The following is a 20,829-nucleotide window of genomic DNA, read 5'->3' as shown; positions in this document are numbered from 1 at the left end:
AGGAGGAATCGATATGCTGATTTCCATACACATTGTATTAGTTTACATTCTCACCCCACACATACAGCATCTCCTGCATTTCGTATCATTTGATTTCTTGATGACAGCCATTCTTTCTGCAGTAAGATAGAATCTCAGTATGGTTTTCATTTGCATTTCTCTAATTGGCAGACCTGTTCAATATTTTTACACGTATTTATTGACCATTTGTATTTCTGAGAAATGTGTTCATTTCAGTTGCCCACTTTATGATTGCTTCTTTCACATTGGAGGTGGTCTCATTTTTTTGAATTCTTTATATATTTTAGATATGATTCTTCATTCCAAGGTGTAGCTGGCAGAAGATTCTTTTTTCCATTCTGTAGGTTCTCTTCACTCTATTGTTTCTTTTGTTGTGCAAAAGCTTTGATCCTTGCTGTTATTTTTTTTCCATTAAGTTTATTGGTACTTTTTACAGTTACATTCATCATTGGGATCTTCTTGTAGCTTTACATGATGTGTCTTGGTTCTTATTATTTCCCCATACCCCTGCCCCTCCCTTCCCTACTTACAAAGACTTTATTTCCATTTTTTCCTTTTCTCATATTTTTTTCTTTTCCCTTCTTTCCTTTCCCTTACCCTTCCCACTTCCTCTACTCCATTTCCTTAGCTTTTTTCTTCCTATTTCATATTATCAGTTATACAATTTGAACCTTATTTACCCTTAGTTTTTCACACCAGAGAAACTATTTGGTATTTACATGTGTCCTATTTATTTCACTTAAGAGTATGGCCTTAAAATGCATCCATTTAGCTATAAATGACTCTAGATTCTTGATATTATTTCTTAATACAACTGGGATTCTCTTCCGGAAGATATTGTCTATGCCTGTCTTCCAAGTTTTATGTTCCAGCAAAATGTTTCTGTTTCAACATTTAGATCTTTGATTCATTTTGATTTTAGTTTAGTACCCGAGAAGATATGAATCTAGATTCAGTCTTTTGCATGTGCATTGCCAGTTTGCCCAGCACCGTTTGCTAAAAGGCTATCTTTCCTCCAGCTTACGATTTTGACACTTTTGTTAAAGGTCACATAGCGCAATGCCCCAGGAGTTTGTACATCTTTTATTCCAGTGGTGATGAGCCTTTTAGAGCTTTCAGTGATAAACAACTGGCTGTGCCACACGTGCCATCCGTTCACCACTACTCTATTCTGTTCCATTAATCTGCATGCCTCTTCTTAGGCCAGTACCACCCTGTTATCACTGTAGCTTTGGTGTAAAACTTGAAAATCACAGTTGTGACGCCTCCAGCATTGTTCTTGCTGCCCAGGATTGCTTTTGCTATTGTTTTTTTTTATTCCAAATGAAGCTTTGAATTATTTCCTCCAGTTCTGTAATGAATCCTATTGGTGTTTCGATTGGGATTGCATTAAATCAGTATAATGATTTTGAAAGTATGACTATTTTGACAATATTCATTCCACTTTCTAATGTCCTCTTTGATTTCCTTTTTCAGAATAATACAGTTTTGTTGTAAAGCTCTTTCACTTCCTTGCTTAGACTAATTCCTAAGTATTTATTTTTTTCTTACTGCTATTGTGAATGGTATTGTTTTCTTAATTTCTTACTTGGTAAGTTCATTAGTAGTGTACAGGAATGTTATTGATTTTTGTGTGTTGATTTTTGTATCCTACTACATTGCTGAATGTGGTTATTAATTCTACGAGTCTTTTGGTGGAGTTTTTTTAATCTTATGTAGAGGAAGCATCCTGTCATCTGCAAATAATGATGATTTGACTTCTTCCTTTCCTATATGTATCACATTTTTTCTTTTCTTTTTTTTTTTTTTTTTTTTTTTTTTTTTTCTGATTGATCTGGCTAATGTTTTGAGTACCATAATGAACAGTGTTGATGATACTGGACATCCTTATCGTTTTCCTTATTTCCTCTAATACGATGTTGGCAGTAGGTTGTCATAAATTGCTTTTGTCAAATTGAGGTAAGGCCCTCTGTACCTATTTTCTTTTTATTTTTATCATGAACCAATATTGCATGTTGTCAAAGGTCTTTTCTGCATCTGTTGATATGATTGTGTGATTTTGGTACCTTGCTTCTGTTTATGTGATGGATTACATTTATTGATTTGTATATGTTGAACCATTCTTGCATCCCTGGGATGAACAAAAAAACCCAATACCCCCAAACAACAATGAAGAAAAAGAAACCTGAGTCCAGAAAATTCCTCCATGTTTTACAATTAGTGGGTTTTTTCTAAAGTCTGAAGTATTAGAATCTAGTCCCTACTAAGTGACTAGTGAGAGAGTGAGTCCCTACTAAGAACTATTTTGTTAATGCACTCACTTTATTTTGTGTGGATGCTGAATTCTGCTATGTCTTTCCTGCTGCGTGTGGTCAGTCAGTGGTATCCACCCTAAGTCTGTAGTCTCTCTCGTCATTCCCAGCTTCCATGTCTTTCTGTGCACCCCAAATCATAGCTTTCTCTGCCTAGCTTTACAACTTGTGTCCGTATTTCCCATACGATGGCAGCCCTTCAGGTGAAGACCTATCTTTGCTTGTGATGAAAAAATGGAGAAACCAAACAGACCACTTCGTTCTGTGCTGGACGTAGGCAGGAGGGCAGGGGTGCAAGCTGACTGCTGATGTAAGGCCATCACTTTTCATACCTTGTCCCTCTGAAAGCCACGTTGGACCAGCCTGTCTTTTCACCCTGGAGAGTGGGACCCCCATGTCCCTCCAGGTCTGAGCTTAAACTTACCTTCTCTGCGGCTGTTTCTTGTGGCCTTCTCCCTCCCTCCCCCGGGTCACTGGTAGGATGACACTTGAAACCCTGAAGTATAGATCTTCTGTAGCTGTTCTTTAGCTCAGTTTTAGAAAATCCCTTTCCAGATAGCTCCTGCGTAAACCTCAAATGTGACAGGCACTGCGCTGGATTTCCTGTCCACCTCTGGCTCACCATGAGAGTCACTTTTTAACTAAAATCCGGTGTTGGTTTTGGAATTCACAAAACAGTGTGCTTTTCTTGGAGCGAACCCTGCTATCCTTGACTTATCTTATGTCAGCACAGACAGCTCCCCAACACACACACAGATAAAAAACCCGGGATGAGCTTTCCAGACTACTTGATTCCTTTTTTACTGTTGTTCTCCAGTTCCCCAGCTTCTCTGTAGTTCCTAATGTTCCGCAAGCTCTCTCCCGGTCCTAGAGATATACTTTTTTTTTTCTCTTCACCAGTTACTTATTTTCCAGGTATTGTATCTCCATTCCAAGTCCTGGAAAGGCTGTATTTTTCTGCAGGTATCTACTCTGCCATTTTTAGTCCTTCAAGATTCAATATATTAAAAGTGCAAAAATTCTCAAATTCGTTAAGGACTTGATCTCAAAGGTAGAGGAAATATTTGATTTCATTCTAAGTATACATGTAACAGATTTCAAAATATTTGTAAGTCTTTGAAGATTATTAACATCATAATTACTTTGCTTATATTTTGCTTAAAAATTCAATGTATGTTATGAAAAATAAATCACCTATAATAAAATTGTAATTTATTCTTCATTTGATATTAACCCTTGCCAAATGAAAATTATGGTCCCCTTACACATTCTTATTTAGGGCAATTAATAGATGCTATCATTATTTGCTGCCAGCAGCCTGGAAGTTGTTGGAATTAGTTCTTTGCCTATGATTGCCATATTCAAGTACAATCTGAAATAAAAATGTCCTGCCACCCAGCCCCCACTTAGAACAAAAGTACCTCTGACTGTGATTTAACTGATTAGGGAACAAAGGGTAGAAATATGTTCATTGTTTACCCAGCATCAGTGACTTTCAGCCCTGAAATAGCATGTGTGTGTTGAATACAATATGTGTGTCCTTCAGTGTCTTATATATTTTCTAAAGTAAGAGAGAGATAGTCAAAGCAGTCTGCTAAGCATGATAAATTTTCATTTGGGCCTGATGTTTTAGGAAAGTAAGAAAAAAAATTACATAGATGATTATGAATTTTATAAGTGAGATTTTGAAATGATTCTTAGAAATTTAGACTTCTTCAGAACTCTAGCTTTTGAATGACGACCCAGTAAAACCAGTTCCTCATATAATATTACCAAATGAGTATATCTGTGCAGAATGTTATCTGGGAAAATTATTTGGTATAGGTAAATATAGAGAATATAGTTAGCTGTCTGCAAGCAAATATAGCAGTAACCTCTTATCAGAGGCTTCATACCTGTGCTTGTGACCCAAAATCAATACTCAAACATTTTAATTTTTTTACCCTTGCTGAATTTAAAATGTTTTAATTGAAATTTCAGTATCTCAGAAGTTTGATTTTTCATATTTAACAAATTATATTTCGATAATAACAACAGTGAGAGCTAAATTACTATTCCCTTTGGTCAGTGAAGGACTCTTTTAGTTCATCCAAGTCCCTTAGTTACTGTTACCTCTCCTGTCCTGACACCCTTTGTCAGTTTGCATGCCCTGTGCCTTCATCTCATTTATACTCAACCTTCTTAACTTATTTCAGTTAGGGCCTCTTCTCTGACAGTATTTGTGTTGATGACCGCTGAGCTACACAACGCACTTAAACTCTATTACAGAGAGTTTTGATCAGCCAGTGGTTTGTCTAAATGATTTCAGCAGATATGTGGACTTGTGGGTTTTTTTTTTTTCCAGGACAAATAAAAAATACTTTAAAGAGCTTTTTTCTGCTTCTGTGCTGCCCTTTCTGTGATATAACTGGGCCTAAGAAAAATGAGATTATACTGTGGAACAAATAAAATCCAAGAGCTTGACATATCCTTGTAGCTCAAGTACAGAAACAGTATAGGTTATGATACTGATTTCTCCACTTGGTGGAAATGGCTGAATCATCCAAAAAATGCTACAAATGTTTTGTTAACTGTTTTTACTAAAAATGAACCATAATATTACTCATGAGAATATATTAACTGTTATCATCCAAGGTGAATTTTTTCACTGCAGGAACTCTAAATGACATTTTGCATACTTTTTAAAATTTTCCATTGCAATTTTCGTCTTTCACTGTCAATCTTTACACTGAAAGATATACTGCTGGAGACCTTCCATTTTTAATCTTCTTCCATCACACTGTAGTATATCAGAAAGATACTGTGAGTGCATTATTAATCATTAAGATTTGTTTTTATTTTTCCCAGTGTGATTTAATTTACATAGTCAGATTTCTAATTTCATCTTCTAAAACTCCTAAGGCTTTTTGTTTTATCTTAGCCCATTCTTGGTAAAGAAAGGGGATTTTTTGCTCACAATTTTGAGGTTTGAAAGCATGGTACTGGTTTCTGGTGAAATCTAGGGAAGTTCTTATTACTGATGACATCAAATGGCCAGAGCTCGTGGGAAAAATCCCATGGGAAAACAAGATGGAGAGACTGCCAAGCTTGTTCTTTTCATAGCCAGCTGCTCCTGGTAAAACCAGGCCACTCTCCGAGATAATCTTAATCCCTTCAGAGAGAAGTGCCCCCAGAACCTAACAACTACTTTCTGCTAGGTCCCACCTCAGCACCATTGTGTGGTGGCCCAACTTTCCAACGCATAAAACTTTCTGGATACATTCAAATCATATCCAAACCATCAAAAGTATTGATGCCAACTTAAACCAGAATGCTCCTCACTTGCAAGGAAAGTTACACTGTACTTGTCAGATCTTTGCTCCTTTATTCCCTTAAAGCTATGAAGGGAGATAATTCATTATATGTCCATACTTTATGGAGAAGGAAATGCATGTGTATTGGATATTTCACTATTTAATTGTTAGATAAGCTTAATTTTGAAAAGGATTTAATCAGCTTTAAGGTTTATATCCTTAATTTTTTTTACCAAATCATGATGTGATTTTTTTTGTTATCTTTTGACACTGATGGTTTCACCTATCACCATGGTGTTTCTGTTAACATTTTTAAAGTTAGGCATCAAGACACAACAGGCAAATCCCTATCCAGAATGTGTCTATTCCTATAGATGAGTTTTTACCACTTACAGAGTAAGAGGGGTCTGATGTAATCACAATGCTGCTAACTTTTTATTCTGCTGCATCCCCTGGTATTGACCCTGTACCACACTCCATTTTCTTCCTAGCCCCACCTCCATTGTGATCAAGAACTCACAGAAAGTAGGTTCATGCATTTTCCTTTTGCTCTTTTAAGTACGTACTATGTCTGGACTTAATTTAGGGATTAGTCTGTTCAGATCTTTATGTTAGTTTTTATTCTAGTACCTAGTTTTAGGGCTATTAATGGTAGAAACAGCTCTCTTCACAGCACATGCCATGTTTGTCATCCTGTACTATGTTGTCTTACTACAATAGACCCATAGTTTTGTCTTGAGGTCAAGTATTGTGATGCCATCAGCTTTGTTCCTTTTGCTCAGTTTTACTTTGGCTGTTCAGATTCCATATGAATTTCAGGATTGCTTTTTCTAGTTTTGTGAAGAAACATTGTTATTTTGTAGGAATTGAATCTGTAAATTGCTTAGGTTACAATGGACATTTTAATAGTATTTTACAATTCATAATCATGATATATAGTTCAGTTTTTTGTGCTTTTTCTTCATTTTGCTTCATTAGTCTGCAGCTTTTACTGTAAAAGTCTTTCATTTCCATGGTTAAATTTATTCCTAAGGTTTTTGAGTAGTTTATTTTGGTTTGTTTGTTTTGTAGCTATTACGAATAGGATTGCTTTCATAATTTATTTTTTATCAAGTTCATTATTGATGTATAAAAATGATGAAAACTGATAATATATTTTGCTTTATATCTTGTAATTTTAATGCAGCCATTAGTTCTAAGTCTTTGGGTTTTTGGGTGTGTGTGTGTGTGTGTGTGTGTGTGTGTTTTGTCTTGTTTTTTGTGGAATCTTAAGTTTACTATGTAAGAATCATGTTGCCAACAAACAGGAGTAAGTTAACTGTCTATTTATATATGTGCCTTTATTTCCTTCTCTGGACTAATTAATTGAAGATTTTCAATGATATGTTGAATAAGAATAGCAAAATAGCAGACAGCTTTGTCTGGTTCCAGATCTTAGAGAAAATGCTTTTAGCTTTTCCCTGTTCAGTATTAGACTTGCTATGGGTTTGTCTTAGCCCTTATTATGTTGAGGTTTGCTCCTTTTATACTTCATTTGTTAGTGTTTTTATTATGAAACAATGGTGAATTTTATACAATGCTACATTTATTGAGGTGATCATATGACTTTGTCTTTCATACTTTATTATTTACTTACATTTGTTGAACTATTCCTCTACCTTTGGGATAAATCCCAAATGATCATTGTTAATAAACTTTTTATATGCTTTTAGATTTGATCTGCTAATAATTTGTTGTGAATTTTGCATTTATAATCTTCAAGAATATTAGTCTATTGTACTAGAATATTAGTCTATTGTTTATTGTTATGTCCTTATCTGCCTTTGTTACCAGCGTGTCATGATGGTGGCCTCATAGAATGAGTTTTGGAAGAATTCATTTATTTTAAAGTGCGGTAGAATTCATCAGTGACACATCTAGGTCCTCGGCTTTGCATTTTAGAGGGACTTTTTCTTATTGATTAATCTGTTCAGATTTCCTAATTTTCTAGAATTCAATTTTGGCACTTCATGTCAACAACTTACTCATTTCTTGTAGGTTTTCCAGTTTGTTGGCATATACTAGTTTATAATGGTCCCTAATGATCCTTTGTGTTCCTATGCTATTAGGAATGAAAAACAGTCCTTTTTCATTTCTGATTTTATTCATATGGGTCCTCCCGCCCCCTTGGCTAGTCTAGCTGAAGGCTTGTCGATTCTGTTCATCTTTTCAGATAACTACTTTTTGTTTCATTGTTCTCTATTTCATTTATTTCTGGTCTAATTGTTATTTATTTACTTTTTTAAATTTTGGGTTTGGTTCTTTGCTGATTCCTTAAGATAGTATATCCATTATGTTTTTTATTTGAAAGGTTTTTTTCCATACAACTTATTGTTACAAATAGTCCTCCTAGTACTCATTTTGTTATATCCTATGGGTTTGTTATGTTTTCTTTTCATCTGCATTATTTCAAGAGATTTTGAAATTTCTTATTTGGTTCTTTTGTTTATCCACTGCCCACTCAGTAGCACATTATGTAGCTTCCATGTATCTGTACAATTTCTGAAGTTTCTCTTTGTATTGATTTCTAGTCTCGTTCCATTGTGGTCAGGCATAATACATAATACAATTTCATTTTTATTTAATTTGTTGATAACTTGTTTTGTATCTTACTATATTGCCTGTACTAGAGAATATTCTGTGTACTTCCAAGGAAAAGTTGTATTCTGTAACTGTTGAATGAAATGTTCTGTAAATGTCTCTTATCTTCATTAGGTATATAGTATAGTTTAACTCTAAATGTTTGTTCATTTTCTGTCTGTCTGATCCGTCCATTTATTGAGAAGGTTGATGAGTTCCACAGCTATTATTTTATTAGAGTCTCTCCTTTTATATCTAATAACATTTACTTAAAGCAAATTGAGCGCTCCACTGTTGGGTGCATATATATTTACAGTTGTTATTTCCTCTTGTCAAATTATCCCCTTTGTCATTTAGTTGGTAGTTGTCCATATTAGTATTTGATTCTTTCTCTTTTCCTTTGCTTGGTCTGTTTAGTTTTGTACTTTTGCATGTCTTCTTGATGTTGATTATTATCCTTTTGTTTCTAGTGTAGGATCTCTTAAGCATTTCATGTAGAGCTAGTCTAAAGGTGATAAATTCCCTTAACTTTGCTTGTCTTGGAAAGTCTTTATTTTCCTTGATTTCTGATAGATAGCTTTACTGTGTATGTGTGTGTGTGGTATTCTGCATTGGCAGTTCTTTTTTTTTTTTTCTGGGACTTTGAATATATAATTCCATTTTCTCCTGCCCTGTGAAGTTTCTGCACAGAAGTCTACTATTAATCTAATAGGGACTTCTTTTTAAGTGATGTGTGGTACCCTTTTCTTAATGGATTTTGAATTCTGTCTTTGTCTTGGATTTTTAACTATTTGACTATACTATGCATAGAGAGGACCTTCTTTGGTAGGTTTTATTTAGGGTCCTTTGAACTTCCTCTACTTGGATGTCCATATCTTTCCCACAGTTTGGAAAATTTTCAACAATTACTTTGTTGAATAGTTTTTCTATGGTTTTTCTTTCTTCTCTTTCTGGAACATGAATGGTTGAAATAGAAATGTTTCCTAGCTTAATAGTAACCCATAAGTCTCTAAAACTTTCTTCAGTTTTGTAATTTTTTCATCTGACTGTGTTATTCCAGAGATTGATCTTTTGATTTGTCTGACAATTGGTTGATCCCTTTTTCTTTCTAGACTTTTGCTAAGGAGTTGTTCCTTTGGAGGCATCATGTGCCCTTCTTGCCTCATGCCTCTTGTGTCCATATGTATTTCTGTATCTGGTATGTCAGTTACCTTCACAAATTTTTTTATTGCTGGTACTGGGGAATGGAACTCAGGACCTTGCACTTGCCAGGCAGGTGCCATGCCACTAAGCTACATCACTGGCCCAACCTTCACAAAATTTTAAGAGTGGCTTTATTTGTTTTGTATTCTTATTTTTTAAGGGTGGCTTTAATAGTGAAATACTTGGATAGAAAGCTATTGTGTCCTAAGTTGTTGGTTGGATGTTCTGTGTTGTCCATAATTTCATGTAAGTGCTTTGCTATGGTGTCCATGTAGCATCCTCAGCAGTTATCACCCTTGGCAGTGTTTTCAAGTATCTCTGTGGCTTAGGTATTCCCTGCTAAGAAGTGTTTCCCTGGGTTAAGGTTTGATCTCAAAAGATGAAATGGTAGTTGCTGTGTAATTAGTTCCCTTCTTTTAAGGTAGTTGTGTATCTTTGTGTTCTGCAGCCTATCTACACATCCCCACTTCTCTCCAGTGCTCTACCTTAAATACCTCAGTAAAATAGCAGTTATTTTGTCTTACTTTGGTCCTTTGTTGTGCAGGGAAGCACACTAGTTATCTCTAGTCAGCCATCCTGGTGGTATCACCTGACTAGGATATTTCAAAGGACCAGCCATGACATTCAGAAGTTTTTCCCACTGCTTTCTATAGTGTATTGTTTAGACTTTCAACTAAATTTTTTTTTTTTTTTTTTTTTTTTTGTACCGGAGATCAGACTTGGGACCTTGCACTTGCAAGGCAGGTGGCAGAACCACTTAGCTAAATCCCCGGCCCCTCAACTAGATTTTTATTGAGTTTAAGGTTTGTTTCGTTTTGTTTTTCATGATCTCAATCACTTTGCTGAATTTTTCATTCAAATCATGAAATATTGTGAAACACTCTATATACTATTGTATCTCATTGAGTTTTCTTAGCTTCATTACCTGTATTTTGAATTCTTTATCAGCTATTTCATCAGTAACCTTTTCTTTGGAGTTAGTTGCTAGGGAGATATTGTGTTCCTTTAGAGGCAACATGTTATCTTGCTTTTTTTATACTTGTTTCTCTTCAGTGATATTTATCCCTCTGTCAAATAAGTTATCTTTACCAATTCTAGACAGTGGATTTCATTGTAGAAGTCTTTCTCTTTAAGCCTGTGATGATTGTGGAACTCTTCCATAGCTAGGATTGTTGGTGTCCTCAGTGATGGGATCTGGTGGACTTCTCCCATTTACTCTTTCCTCATACTTTTATTCCTCTCTTTTGCAGCCATCCCAGATCTCCCCATCTTACCGGGTTCCGGTGGTTCCCTGAAAGGTGTTCTCCCTTCAGCCACTCACCTTGAAAAGCAGCATTTATTTGTTGTTTTCATCTGTCCCTTCAAAGAGCTGAGTATCAGACTTGAGTATCATCTTGTAGTCCATCATACTTAGCTTTTCATTTCTAATCAGTCATTCTTAGCCTTTGTGACTTTGTTTCCTCAGTTAGCATAGCAGTGACCATCTAATTCCACTGTCCTTATATTCTTTACTCCGTATTTCTCAAAAAGTTTGAGATATGACACACTCTAGTCCATTCCCTCCCACCCAAGACTGCATTAGTAAAGGCAGTGCCATGAGTTAGGCTGTTCATGTACAGCTTTCCCCCAGTGGAGGAATCCTAACTGCCAGCCCTATGATAATCCAACTCCAAAATTTCATCTTAGTGTCTTTCTTTTCTTAGGTCAGTTTTACTATCTGCTGTTGAGTTGCCTCAGAAGCAGACTCTAGACTCTGAGATTAAGATTATGTGCAGGAAATGTCATTTTAGGGAGTGTTCTTATAGTCAATACCAATGGAAGAGCAGAAAAAGTAAGCAGAGTTGGGCTCAGATTCAGTAATCAGGAAAATCCTCAGCTGCCCATGAAAAGCTCTGAAACTGGAATGCCCTGCAGAGTTGTCCTCAGTTTTGTTTGGACCCACACTAGTTTCTGTGAATTGACAAATTAATGGATATGGACTCACCAGAAACTGCACCAAAGAGGGAGGGCTTACATACTAGCGGTATTCTCAGCAGCTGCACAAATAAATCATTCACTTCTAAGAGATGATGTGGGTGGCATGTCACAGCATACATTATAGTTGTCTTGAGTACATTTCTTTTAATTGTGTAGTACAAATTACTCTTAGCCATGTGGGAAGGTGAGACATTATTATTGGGCTGACTTAAATTTTTCTAGCAGTTCTTTCATTCTCATTTCATTCAAAGTCTGAAGCATGATTCTCCATGAATTGTTAATTATTAATCATCTCTATTTTTACTTCTCCGTGTAATGAATCATTCATTTTTCTGTAATCTCTTTACATAATTGAATAGTTAAATGAGATTTTTAAAATCCATTTTACAAGATATACTTCCAATATCTCATCTATCTTTAGTGCTTTTTATGGTTTAATAAGTAGCTACTGAAACTATGAAAATAGAATCGGCACTTTATGTTATAGTTTCAAATTTTCTAAATATCCATAAATCAATAGGAGGCTTGTAATTTATCGCCTTGTATGCAAATATATACACTGAGACTAATAGAACACTAGTAGAAAATATTTGAATTGCTTTTCTAGGAATGGTAATAGATTGCTGGTAGTCACTTACTCGCCCTTACAACCATCTCAGCTTAGGTAGACATGGTAGTGGAGTAGTTTTTGTTGTTGTTGTTATTCATTTATTTATTTATTTATTTATTTTTAGTAGGGGGAGGTACGGGGATCAAACTCAGGACCTCGTGCTTGTGAAGCAGGCTCAGTGCTGCTGAGCAATATCCCCGGCCCCTGGAGTAGTTCTTATAACCATCTCAGTTTAGACATGCATGGTAATGGAGTAGTTCTTATAACTACCTCAGTTTAGGCTACATAGTAATAGAATAATTCTTATAGCTACTTCAGTTTAGACATATATGGTAATGGAGTAGTTCTAATCTCATGCTGCCTGCTGCCTCATCAAGGTACTGATCCCTTGCTCCCTTGGTGGAAAGATGACCACTGAATTTATTTATGAGTGGGTTAAGAGTTTCAACAGCTTGATGTATTCAATTTGAACAAGTATGACTAATGTTCTTATCTTGGCTTTTGCTTATTTCAAATAGTTCAGAGTTTACATTGACATGCCTTTTTTTAGTGTAGCTTAGAAGTCTCTATGACTATTAATCCTTTATCACTTATGCTGATTACCTTTTAAGGATTCTTACTGTGCTAATCTGTATGATCACTTATACTTATTTTAGGTGAAATGCTTTAACACAGATCCTCTTTTTCCCAAGACTTTCTGTTTAAAGATGCAATAACATGATTAGTTTTAAAAGTCCAAGCAAATTTGTATTACCCCACAATATTGTGCCCTTTATTCAGTAATCATTTGAACGTGTACTATTTCCGAGTACATAGGAACCACAAAAATTAAGAAAAAATTTGAATAGTAAAATTCTTACAGTTTCCAGTAAAAGGAACTTTGTTAATTTGAAACTACAAAGGTAGTTCTTCAATCACTTGAAATTTGAAACATAACTTTTTGCTCATTTAACATGACTGCTAAATGTTTTGGATGCTGATATGTGATGCTTTAAAATACTGCTGAAGCCTTTAAGTGTGATTATTACCAGAATATCAACTTGTAACTTGGAATAAAATTATTTGAAATTATACAGTAAATGAATGATATAAACAGTTGTTGTTAAAATAATGTTTTTGAAGGATTAATACTAAACATGCCCTTTAAATAATTTTTCTTAATTATATTAATACAGGGGCATCTACTTTCTCTTTTTTTCTTCTTATTTTCATTATTGGTGACATTAAACTTGTCAAAGCATGACTTAAAGTATATTTTGCTAGAATTGTATTAATATTTTTATATGTTGCAGTTTTTTCTGTTACTAGGAATACACCAGTATGACTACAAAAATTTACATTTCTTTTATTTTCCTTCTAGATTTGTTCCTTACTACCTTGTCTCCCACTGGTACCTTCCAGTTTGAAATATGGGAAAATTCGGTAAGAAATCTTTTCTTTGAAACATTTTTAAAAGATAGCTTTCAGTAAAGGTATACAATTTAGAAAATAAAATTAAAGTAATCACTTGGTTGGTTGGTTTTAACAATAAATAGAACAACTTTAAGAGCCTTGGGTTGCATTGCTGCATTCAAACTGCCAAATGTTGCCGAAGGAAATGATTCATTCAGCATCAGTTCCTCTGCAGGTTTTTAGGCATGACTGCCAATTAAACCAATCAGTCTGCCTTAATGTGCATGTTAACAGGACCCCTGCTAGGCTGTCAGCTGTTGAGAGAGGTTACTGTCATTTAATTTGTCAGCATGATAGTTTATGAAGAAAACCATTTTTAAAAACTAATTTTTCCTCTTTGCCTTCAAGCTTATATAAAGAAATAAGAATATACACTAAACTTAGTCCCAAATTGACTAGGATTAAGGATTGTCTCCCATTAGGTTTTTTTTTCTTTTTTTCAATTGTTAGCAGAAGACTAGACTGATTTCATGATTTTATTGTTAGCAGATTAAAAATTAATTAATGAACAGTAAACCATTTGAAATCTTGAAGTTGAATCTCAAGCTGTATAATAAAAAGACAGGATCTGAAGCCAATAAAAAAGGGGCCAACTTAGTGACATTTATCACATAGTTGTCAAGCCTGAAACTAAAGTTTCCTCATTTGGAAAATGGATATAAGTATCTGCTTCACGGAATGATAGTGAAAATTCACAAACAATATGTTTAAAATACCTTGGCTCACAGTAGACACTTAACAAATTTTAGTTTTAGATCTTTTGACTTCGTGCCTAGTTACTCCTGATTAACTTTTATTTCATCCAAACTAAACCCATAACCTTGTATGGATTTTATAAAAATGCTTTTGAAAAATAATCATTTCTAACATACAAAGCAAAAACTTTTGGAAAGAGATTAATTATTAGCCATTTCTTATAGCATGATCATTGGCATTGGTTATGACTCTCATTTCTTCATGGATGGAAACTTAAGAAAGGATAAGGGCTTTGATTAGACAAGATCAGAGCTTCTAACTGCTTCTAAACTAAGCAAAGTGATCATTTTTACCATGAGGCAAGGAAAAGTAGGAAGCTTATCTTAAACCAAAAAAAACTTCTTTGTTCAATGTTTTACTTATTTAAAAATGTTATTATATTTAGGTTTCTGATTATTAGAAATATGGTCATTACATTCCTTATGGTAATTATATATTAAGACTCCCTTTGCTGGGGATACTTATAGATGGCCTTTCGTTCCTACTTCAAGAGGTCTACTTGATTAGTGTGGAAGGAGAACCTCAATCCAAGTAAGTGGAATATGTATATAAAATTATGAAATACTTTGAAGTAGATGTCCTCTCACCATGATCTGGGCTTAAAGGTGATCAAATAAAGTAACTCAATAGTGAAAAAAATCTTCATAAAGAGAATAGATTTTCATTGGGATCTTTTTTCCTCAAATATCATTTTCTTTAGAGAAAATTACTAAATTGGCTGTTAGATAATAGATAATAAGACTTGTTCTTGCAGTAAAGCCACTGCATCAGTGAGTAACCATTAAAAAAATAATTATTCAGATACTTGTTTAACATGGTTAAGGCAGTTTTTATTCAGCAGGGCTGCTATATTGGGGTTTTACAGTACGAGGGAAAGACTAAGCTCAACTACAAATATGACAAAGGAAAGTGAGACTTTATAGCCAGGAGCAGGGTGGAGCTCAGTGAATTGAAATTACTAAAATAGTAGAATAATTCTTTGATAAACTCATCTAAAAAGAGAAATGAGTGGATATTAACTTGGAGATTCTGGCAACTGACTCCAACTGATTCTCCCTACAACTGAACTTCAAAGATGGAAATAGAGCCCAGTTTGGGCTTAGTTTCATATAGGTCTCAAAGGAACCTGAGAGTTTCGTTAAGGGGAGGATCTGTGTAAGTATCCATATTATGTCGTTAGTACAAACTGAGGAGTATGTAGATTCATATAAACTGAGGAGTATGTAGTTCAGATAAAGTACATTAATGAAATGGATGATCATTTTCAATGAGAAATTAGTCAAACACTTTATAGTAACACAAAATTGACCCAAAAACTTTAAAACCTATACCATGTTAGCTAGTAAAAATATAAGAACTGCATAAAATCTTTTTTTAAGGCTTAAGAATACAGCTAATGGTAGAACATTTTCCTATCATGCTCAGGCCCTGCGTTTGATCCTCAGCACTGAAAAAAGAGAAAGATCTTTTTTAGACAATCAGTGTATGTACAGCTCCTCATGAAGTTGCCCTGAGAAATACAGATGTGAATAGAGCTTGTAGGCTGAGGAGGAGGCTGAGTTCTGAATGTGCACGACTTTGGCTGGTATGACAAGAGTTATAAACCTTGTGTAACAGAATCTGAAAGACTGAGAGCATTTGCTTCTCTGGTCCATGTAGGATTATTAGTGAAGGCTTCAAGAAAGATAAGATGTTTAAAATGGCTAGTACAAATGAATAGGATTTTAGTGATTCAAAATGAGAAAAAGAGACAAGGAAGTGCGTAGGAAACCCAGGATATACTCATAGTTCAAAGTGGCTAAATCAGGCCACAATATGAAAGAGATATTGGAAGGCAAGATTAGAAGAATTGGTTTAGACAACAGCAAAAGCCTTGACTTCTAAACCAAGTAATTTGATCTTTTAAAAATCCGTTTAGAAAAAAAAAAAGTCTATTCAAAAATTATCAAATGTTCTAGGACTAAGAGTGAAATGAATGCAGCTTTCATTGTTGCAATTAATCTATTAAATATCTGGAGGTGAGGAAGTGATGTAGGTAGAATTCACAGTACCCTGAGAAATAGCTGAGCCACTGACAGGAGAGGTTAGGAGGGGACAAGATTACCATATAATGGAAAGAAAAAATATAACTCAATTGGAGTGGGGGAAATTTTTCAAATAGAGATATACGGAGAAAGTAGTTAGAAATGTAAAACTGGAACTTAAAAACAAAGATAAGTGTCATTGGAAAAGATTTAAGAGTGGTCAGTGTCAACTTTGACACTATTTCCATTGTGTTGTGGAGAGCTATCTTGTGTATTATAGTAGCATCCCTGGCCTCTATTCATTAGATGCTAGTACCCTCCTCGCCCCCAGTTGTGGCAGTCACAAATAGTACAGACATTGTCCAATGTTCCCTAGCATATAAAATCACCTCAATTTAGAACCACTGCATTTCATGAATAAAGATATATGCAATAGTTATTACATATTACTTCCTGATCACTTTTTAACATTATGGATAGGGCAGTTTTAACATTAAATATTGAAATATTCATGTCAGAGCTTTAACATTCGTCCATGAAAGGGTACTTCCTGCAATGTAGCACTTATGGTTGGAATTCAAGCAGAAAATCCAGTCAGTCCCCCTTATCAATTACAGTGGCTCAACTGCTTCACTGGTTGTAGTATTTTTGACAAATATTACTAATGTTCCTACTACTAATGGTACCTAATATTAACTAAATACATTACTATGTGCTAGGCACTGTTTGTGTATTTCATTAATCACACACAAAGAAAAATAACTTATAAAAATATATTTTATATCTAAATTCAGACAACTGATATGTAGAAAATAACTAACTTTTTCAGTCTTTAGGGCTAGCAAACAGTGGAGTTGAGAGTTGAACACTAGCAAATCTGTCTTTAAAACTTCTACCCTGAAGTCACTGCACAATAATTCTAAAAAACAAATACACAAAAGGAAATAATAGAACACAGCTGCAGCAGAACCCCATATGATCCTATTTTGCATTGCAGAAAAGCCATTAAGTCCAGTAGGATCACCATAGTAAAGAATAGACACACCGTGAAGTAGTTGAGTTCAGGAAAAAAACTACTTGTGTACTAAAAGCACAGGACTGTCATTTTACCTGATTATACAGAACACTTTCTTTCCTATCATTCCACCTGATCATCTCACAACCCTGTGAGTACATGTATTGGCTGACAGTGAATAACCAACACCAAGTAGTACGTGGCTGTCCCACAGTGAAATCATTTATAGGAAAAGCAGCACTGAATTCCCCAGATCTCCAGTGGAATAATCCATTCGCTGTGTCAGTATATTGGGTTCATGTTCAGTTTCTTATCATACAAGGCTGATGAAGTTCCTCAGGTACTTTTTGTCATGAAGTGTCTTATTTCTCCATTGATTTTTGAAAGATCATTTTGCAGGATACATCCATTTGGGCTAGAGATTGTTTTCTTTTAGGGCATAAAATACTTCATTCCAGGCTCTTCTTGCTTTGAGGGTTTATGTTGAGAAGTCTGGTGTGATTCTAATGGGCTTCCCTTTGTATGTGATTTTTTTTTTCTCTAACTGCTTGTAATATTTTATTGTTCTGTTTGATTTCTGGAATTTTGACTATTAAATGCCTAGGTGTGGATTTTTTTTATTTTTATCAAGACTAGTTGGACTCCTATATGCTTCATATGTCAAATTCTTTCCCCCTGCTTGGGAAGTTTTGTGCCATTAACTTCTGTGAACAGATTTTTGGTATTTTAGTTTAGTTTTTTTTTTTTAAATGTCATTTGTACTCCTGTTTCTTCATTGACTTCAGTCAGTCTTATTCTTTGCATCATCTAGCAGCTGCTGGATTGATTTATCATGGTCCCTTACTATTTTTAAGAAATTTTTCTTTTCCTGTTCACCAATTGCAATCCCATCTTCTATATCTGATATTCTGCCCGCACATTGGCTCATTCTGCTGCATAGACTTTCAGTGAAGTTTTTAATCTACTGGTTATCTGTTTGCATCAGTTTTATGGATTCCATTTATTTTTTATATTGGTTCCTCAGCTCCTCTATTTTATCTGTGTCTGCTCTAGAATTATTAGTCATGTCTTACACTATGGATACAATCTCTCTTGTTATCTGAGAAATTATTCCTGATTTTATTTTTTCCAGATCCTCTTTCATTGCCAGTTCAGGGAGTCCTTGTGGTTGAGTATCAAACTGTTCCATCTCATTGCCCCTTGGGGTTGCCTTAGGTGATCTGGAAGTTTGGTTTTGTGTCTTGTTTATGTGTCTTCCCATTTCAACAGATGCAACCTGCTGTGCCTTTGTTGAAGTGACTCTGCTTGCCTAGTGGGCTTCAATTCTTAGCAACCTCAGAGAGACCTCTCTGATGATCACCACTTAGCCAATTCTGGGTTTAGAATGCTTGCCTTCTGGATCCCTGACCTGACCTGTTGTCCATTTGGTGTTCTGGCTGGGGCCTGCACACACGTAGGATGGCGTCTGGGTGTGCCTCTACCTTAGGTCTGCCCACCTGCGTAGCTGTTGTCAGAGATAGCCCTTGGCTGGGAGCTGTGCACCTGAGTTGCTGGTGTCTGAGCAGGCTGCTGGCTGGGGCATAGGTGCACTTACCATGGTACCTTGGCAGGCCTCTGGCTGTAGCCTGCAGCCTGTGCAGCTGTTTTCCAGGTGGGCCTTTGCTTTGGGGCTTGTGCCCCCAAGCCGCTGGTTTCTGGGTGGGGCCCTGGCTGGCACTTTTGCACCCAGCCTCCTATTTTCTTAATAGGCTTCTGACTGTGGACTGTGTGGCCCACACAGCTGTTCTCCAAAATCATATTTTCTTAATCTTACAGTTGTTACTTTTGTTTTATAATAACAATGGACAGGAAATTAGAATGATTTTATTGCAGTACAACAAAAGCCTTCAATTGTTTATTTCCCTGCTTCATTAAAAATACTGCTTCACACTTGACAATTGAGTGGCTTTTGATGGTCTAATTCAACATTTTATGATTTTAACAGGATGGAAACTTCTCTGTCAGTAGCACATTAGAAAAACCTCAAAATTTGCTGGTGGTTGGACAGTCAGCATTTGCAGACTTTGGTAAGATTGTTTTTGTCTTTCAAATTGCCCTTTTCTGACATCATATTATTACCTATCTAACAAATAACTTCAATAATTTTAGAATGGTTTTAGATTTCAAAGATGCCTATCCTAGTATCATACATGTGTTCCATTCCTTAATAAAGAAAGATTTATAGCAAAAAATGTTTTAAAAATAATTCATATTTAATCTTTGTAAGAATAACATGTAAAATAAGAAAGCCTGCTAAGGCTTTTCTAGAGAATACCAAAAGTAATTATCATGAATTTTCACGTAAATTTTAAATATCCCTTATCTCAAATACTAGAGGCCAGAAATGTTTCAGATTTTGGATGTTTTTCAAATTTTTGTATTTGCATATGTGTGAGTACATCTTGGGATGTGAGGCCCTAATCTAAAAAAAAAAAAAAATTATCTATATTTTATATAAACCTCATGCATCTAGCTTAAAGGTAATTTTATTCAATATTTTTAGTGTACCTGCATTTTGACTGTGACCCATCACAAAAGGTCATGTATGCAAAGTTTTGACTTATGGCATTATGTTGGTGTTCAGAAAGCTTCAGATTTTGGAAAATAACCAATTTTCAGATAATGAGTATTCAACCTGTATGTCCAGAGTATACAGCAAATAGAATTGAAGGAGTTAACCTGAACTCTTAAACTTGAATATTTAAAAAAATACTTTTATTTCCGTCTTAATTTCAAAAAAGAACGTCTATTATGGTTTTCTGTTTTTTTATAAGGTTCTGCACAGTTACTCAAGTTCACTTTGATAAGGGACTTCAAAACATGTGTGGCTCCTTTCATCCTTTGTCAGGGTACTTGTTAAAAGGATTTTTATGTTTGATGAGAAGATATTCTGTAATGGATGGTCATTGCCTAAAACGTGTCAAAGCTCATTCCCATTTTGCTGTTCCTTCATCCTGCCAACAAACACCTCTGCCCGTTCCTTGAAATGATGATGTTGCATCATTTCCACGAACCCAGCTTCCTGATTGATAATATGTTGAAGACAGTAATATTCATCTCACAAACGGTGTTGTGAGTAACACAACATGAATAAAACAGAATGATAGGCATAAAGCAACAGCACAAGAAACTGTCGTTTGAGTTTTTTCAATGAATTTACTTGTTTTTGTCATTGCTGTTTGGTTGACTGAATTGGCTCATTGTTCACTGTCATGGGAAGTGTTCTAAAACAGCTGAAACAGGAGATTGACAATGTCATACAGTGGAAATTTCAACAGGAATCTCTGTATTGTACTATATTTTAGCTGTATTACACTGGCTAGTTTTAACTAAGTTTCCAATGCTTAGTTTGTAGTTTTTTAAGTATTCAGATTCTGAAATACATGGAATTATTTTTTGAAATTTGCTGATTAATCCAGTTGCCTGCATTAAAATGGATATATTCACATCTCTCTAGGGGAAAAAGGCATATATAATGCTTTCTATATATATAATATATATATATAAT

At 35.0% G+C, this 20,829-nt stretch overlaps 1 protein-coding gene across 1 annotated transcript in view; it reads left to right on the top strand.

Moving 5' to 3' along the window:
* Window positions 1-20,829, top strand: part of Itfg1 (integrin alpha FG-GAP repeat containing 1) — a 233,971-nt gene that overhangs the window by 72,531 nt on the left and 140,611 nt on the right. The window contains exons 7-8 of the mRNA XM_010617261.3: window positions 13,396-13,457; window positions 19,267-19,348. Coding sequence (XP_010615563.1) covers window positions 13,396-13,457; window positions 19,267-19,348 — 144 coding nt within the window. The remainder of the gene's footprint in view (window positions 1-13,395; window positions 13,458-19,266; window positions 19,349-20,829) is intronic.

The sequence above is a fragment of the Fukomys damarensis genome, unplaced genomic scaffold (genome assembly GCF_012274545.1).
Source record: "Fukomys damarensis isolate Sample0158 unplaced genomic scaffold, DMR_v1.0_HiC HiC_scaffold_37, whole genome shotgun sequence".
Lineage (NCBI taxonomy): Eukaryota > Metazoa > Chordata > Mammalia > Rodentia > Bathyergidae > Fukomys > Fukomys damarensis.
The sequence above is the reverse complement of the archived record's forward strand: the minus strand, read 5'-3'. Positions and strand labels throughout refer to the sequence as shown.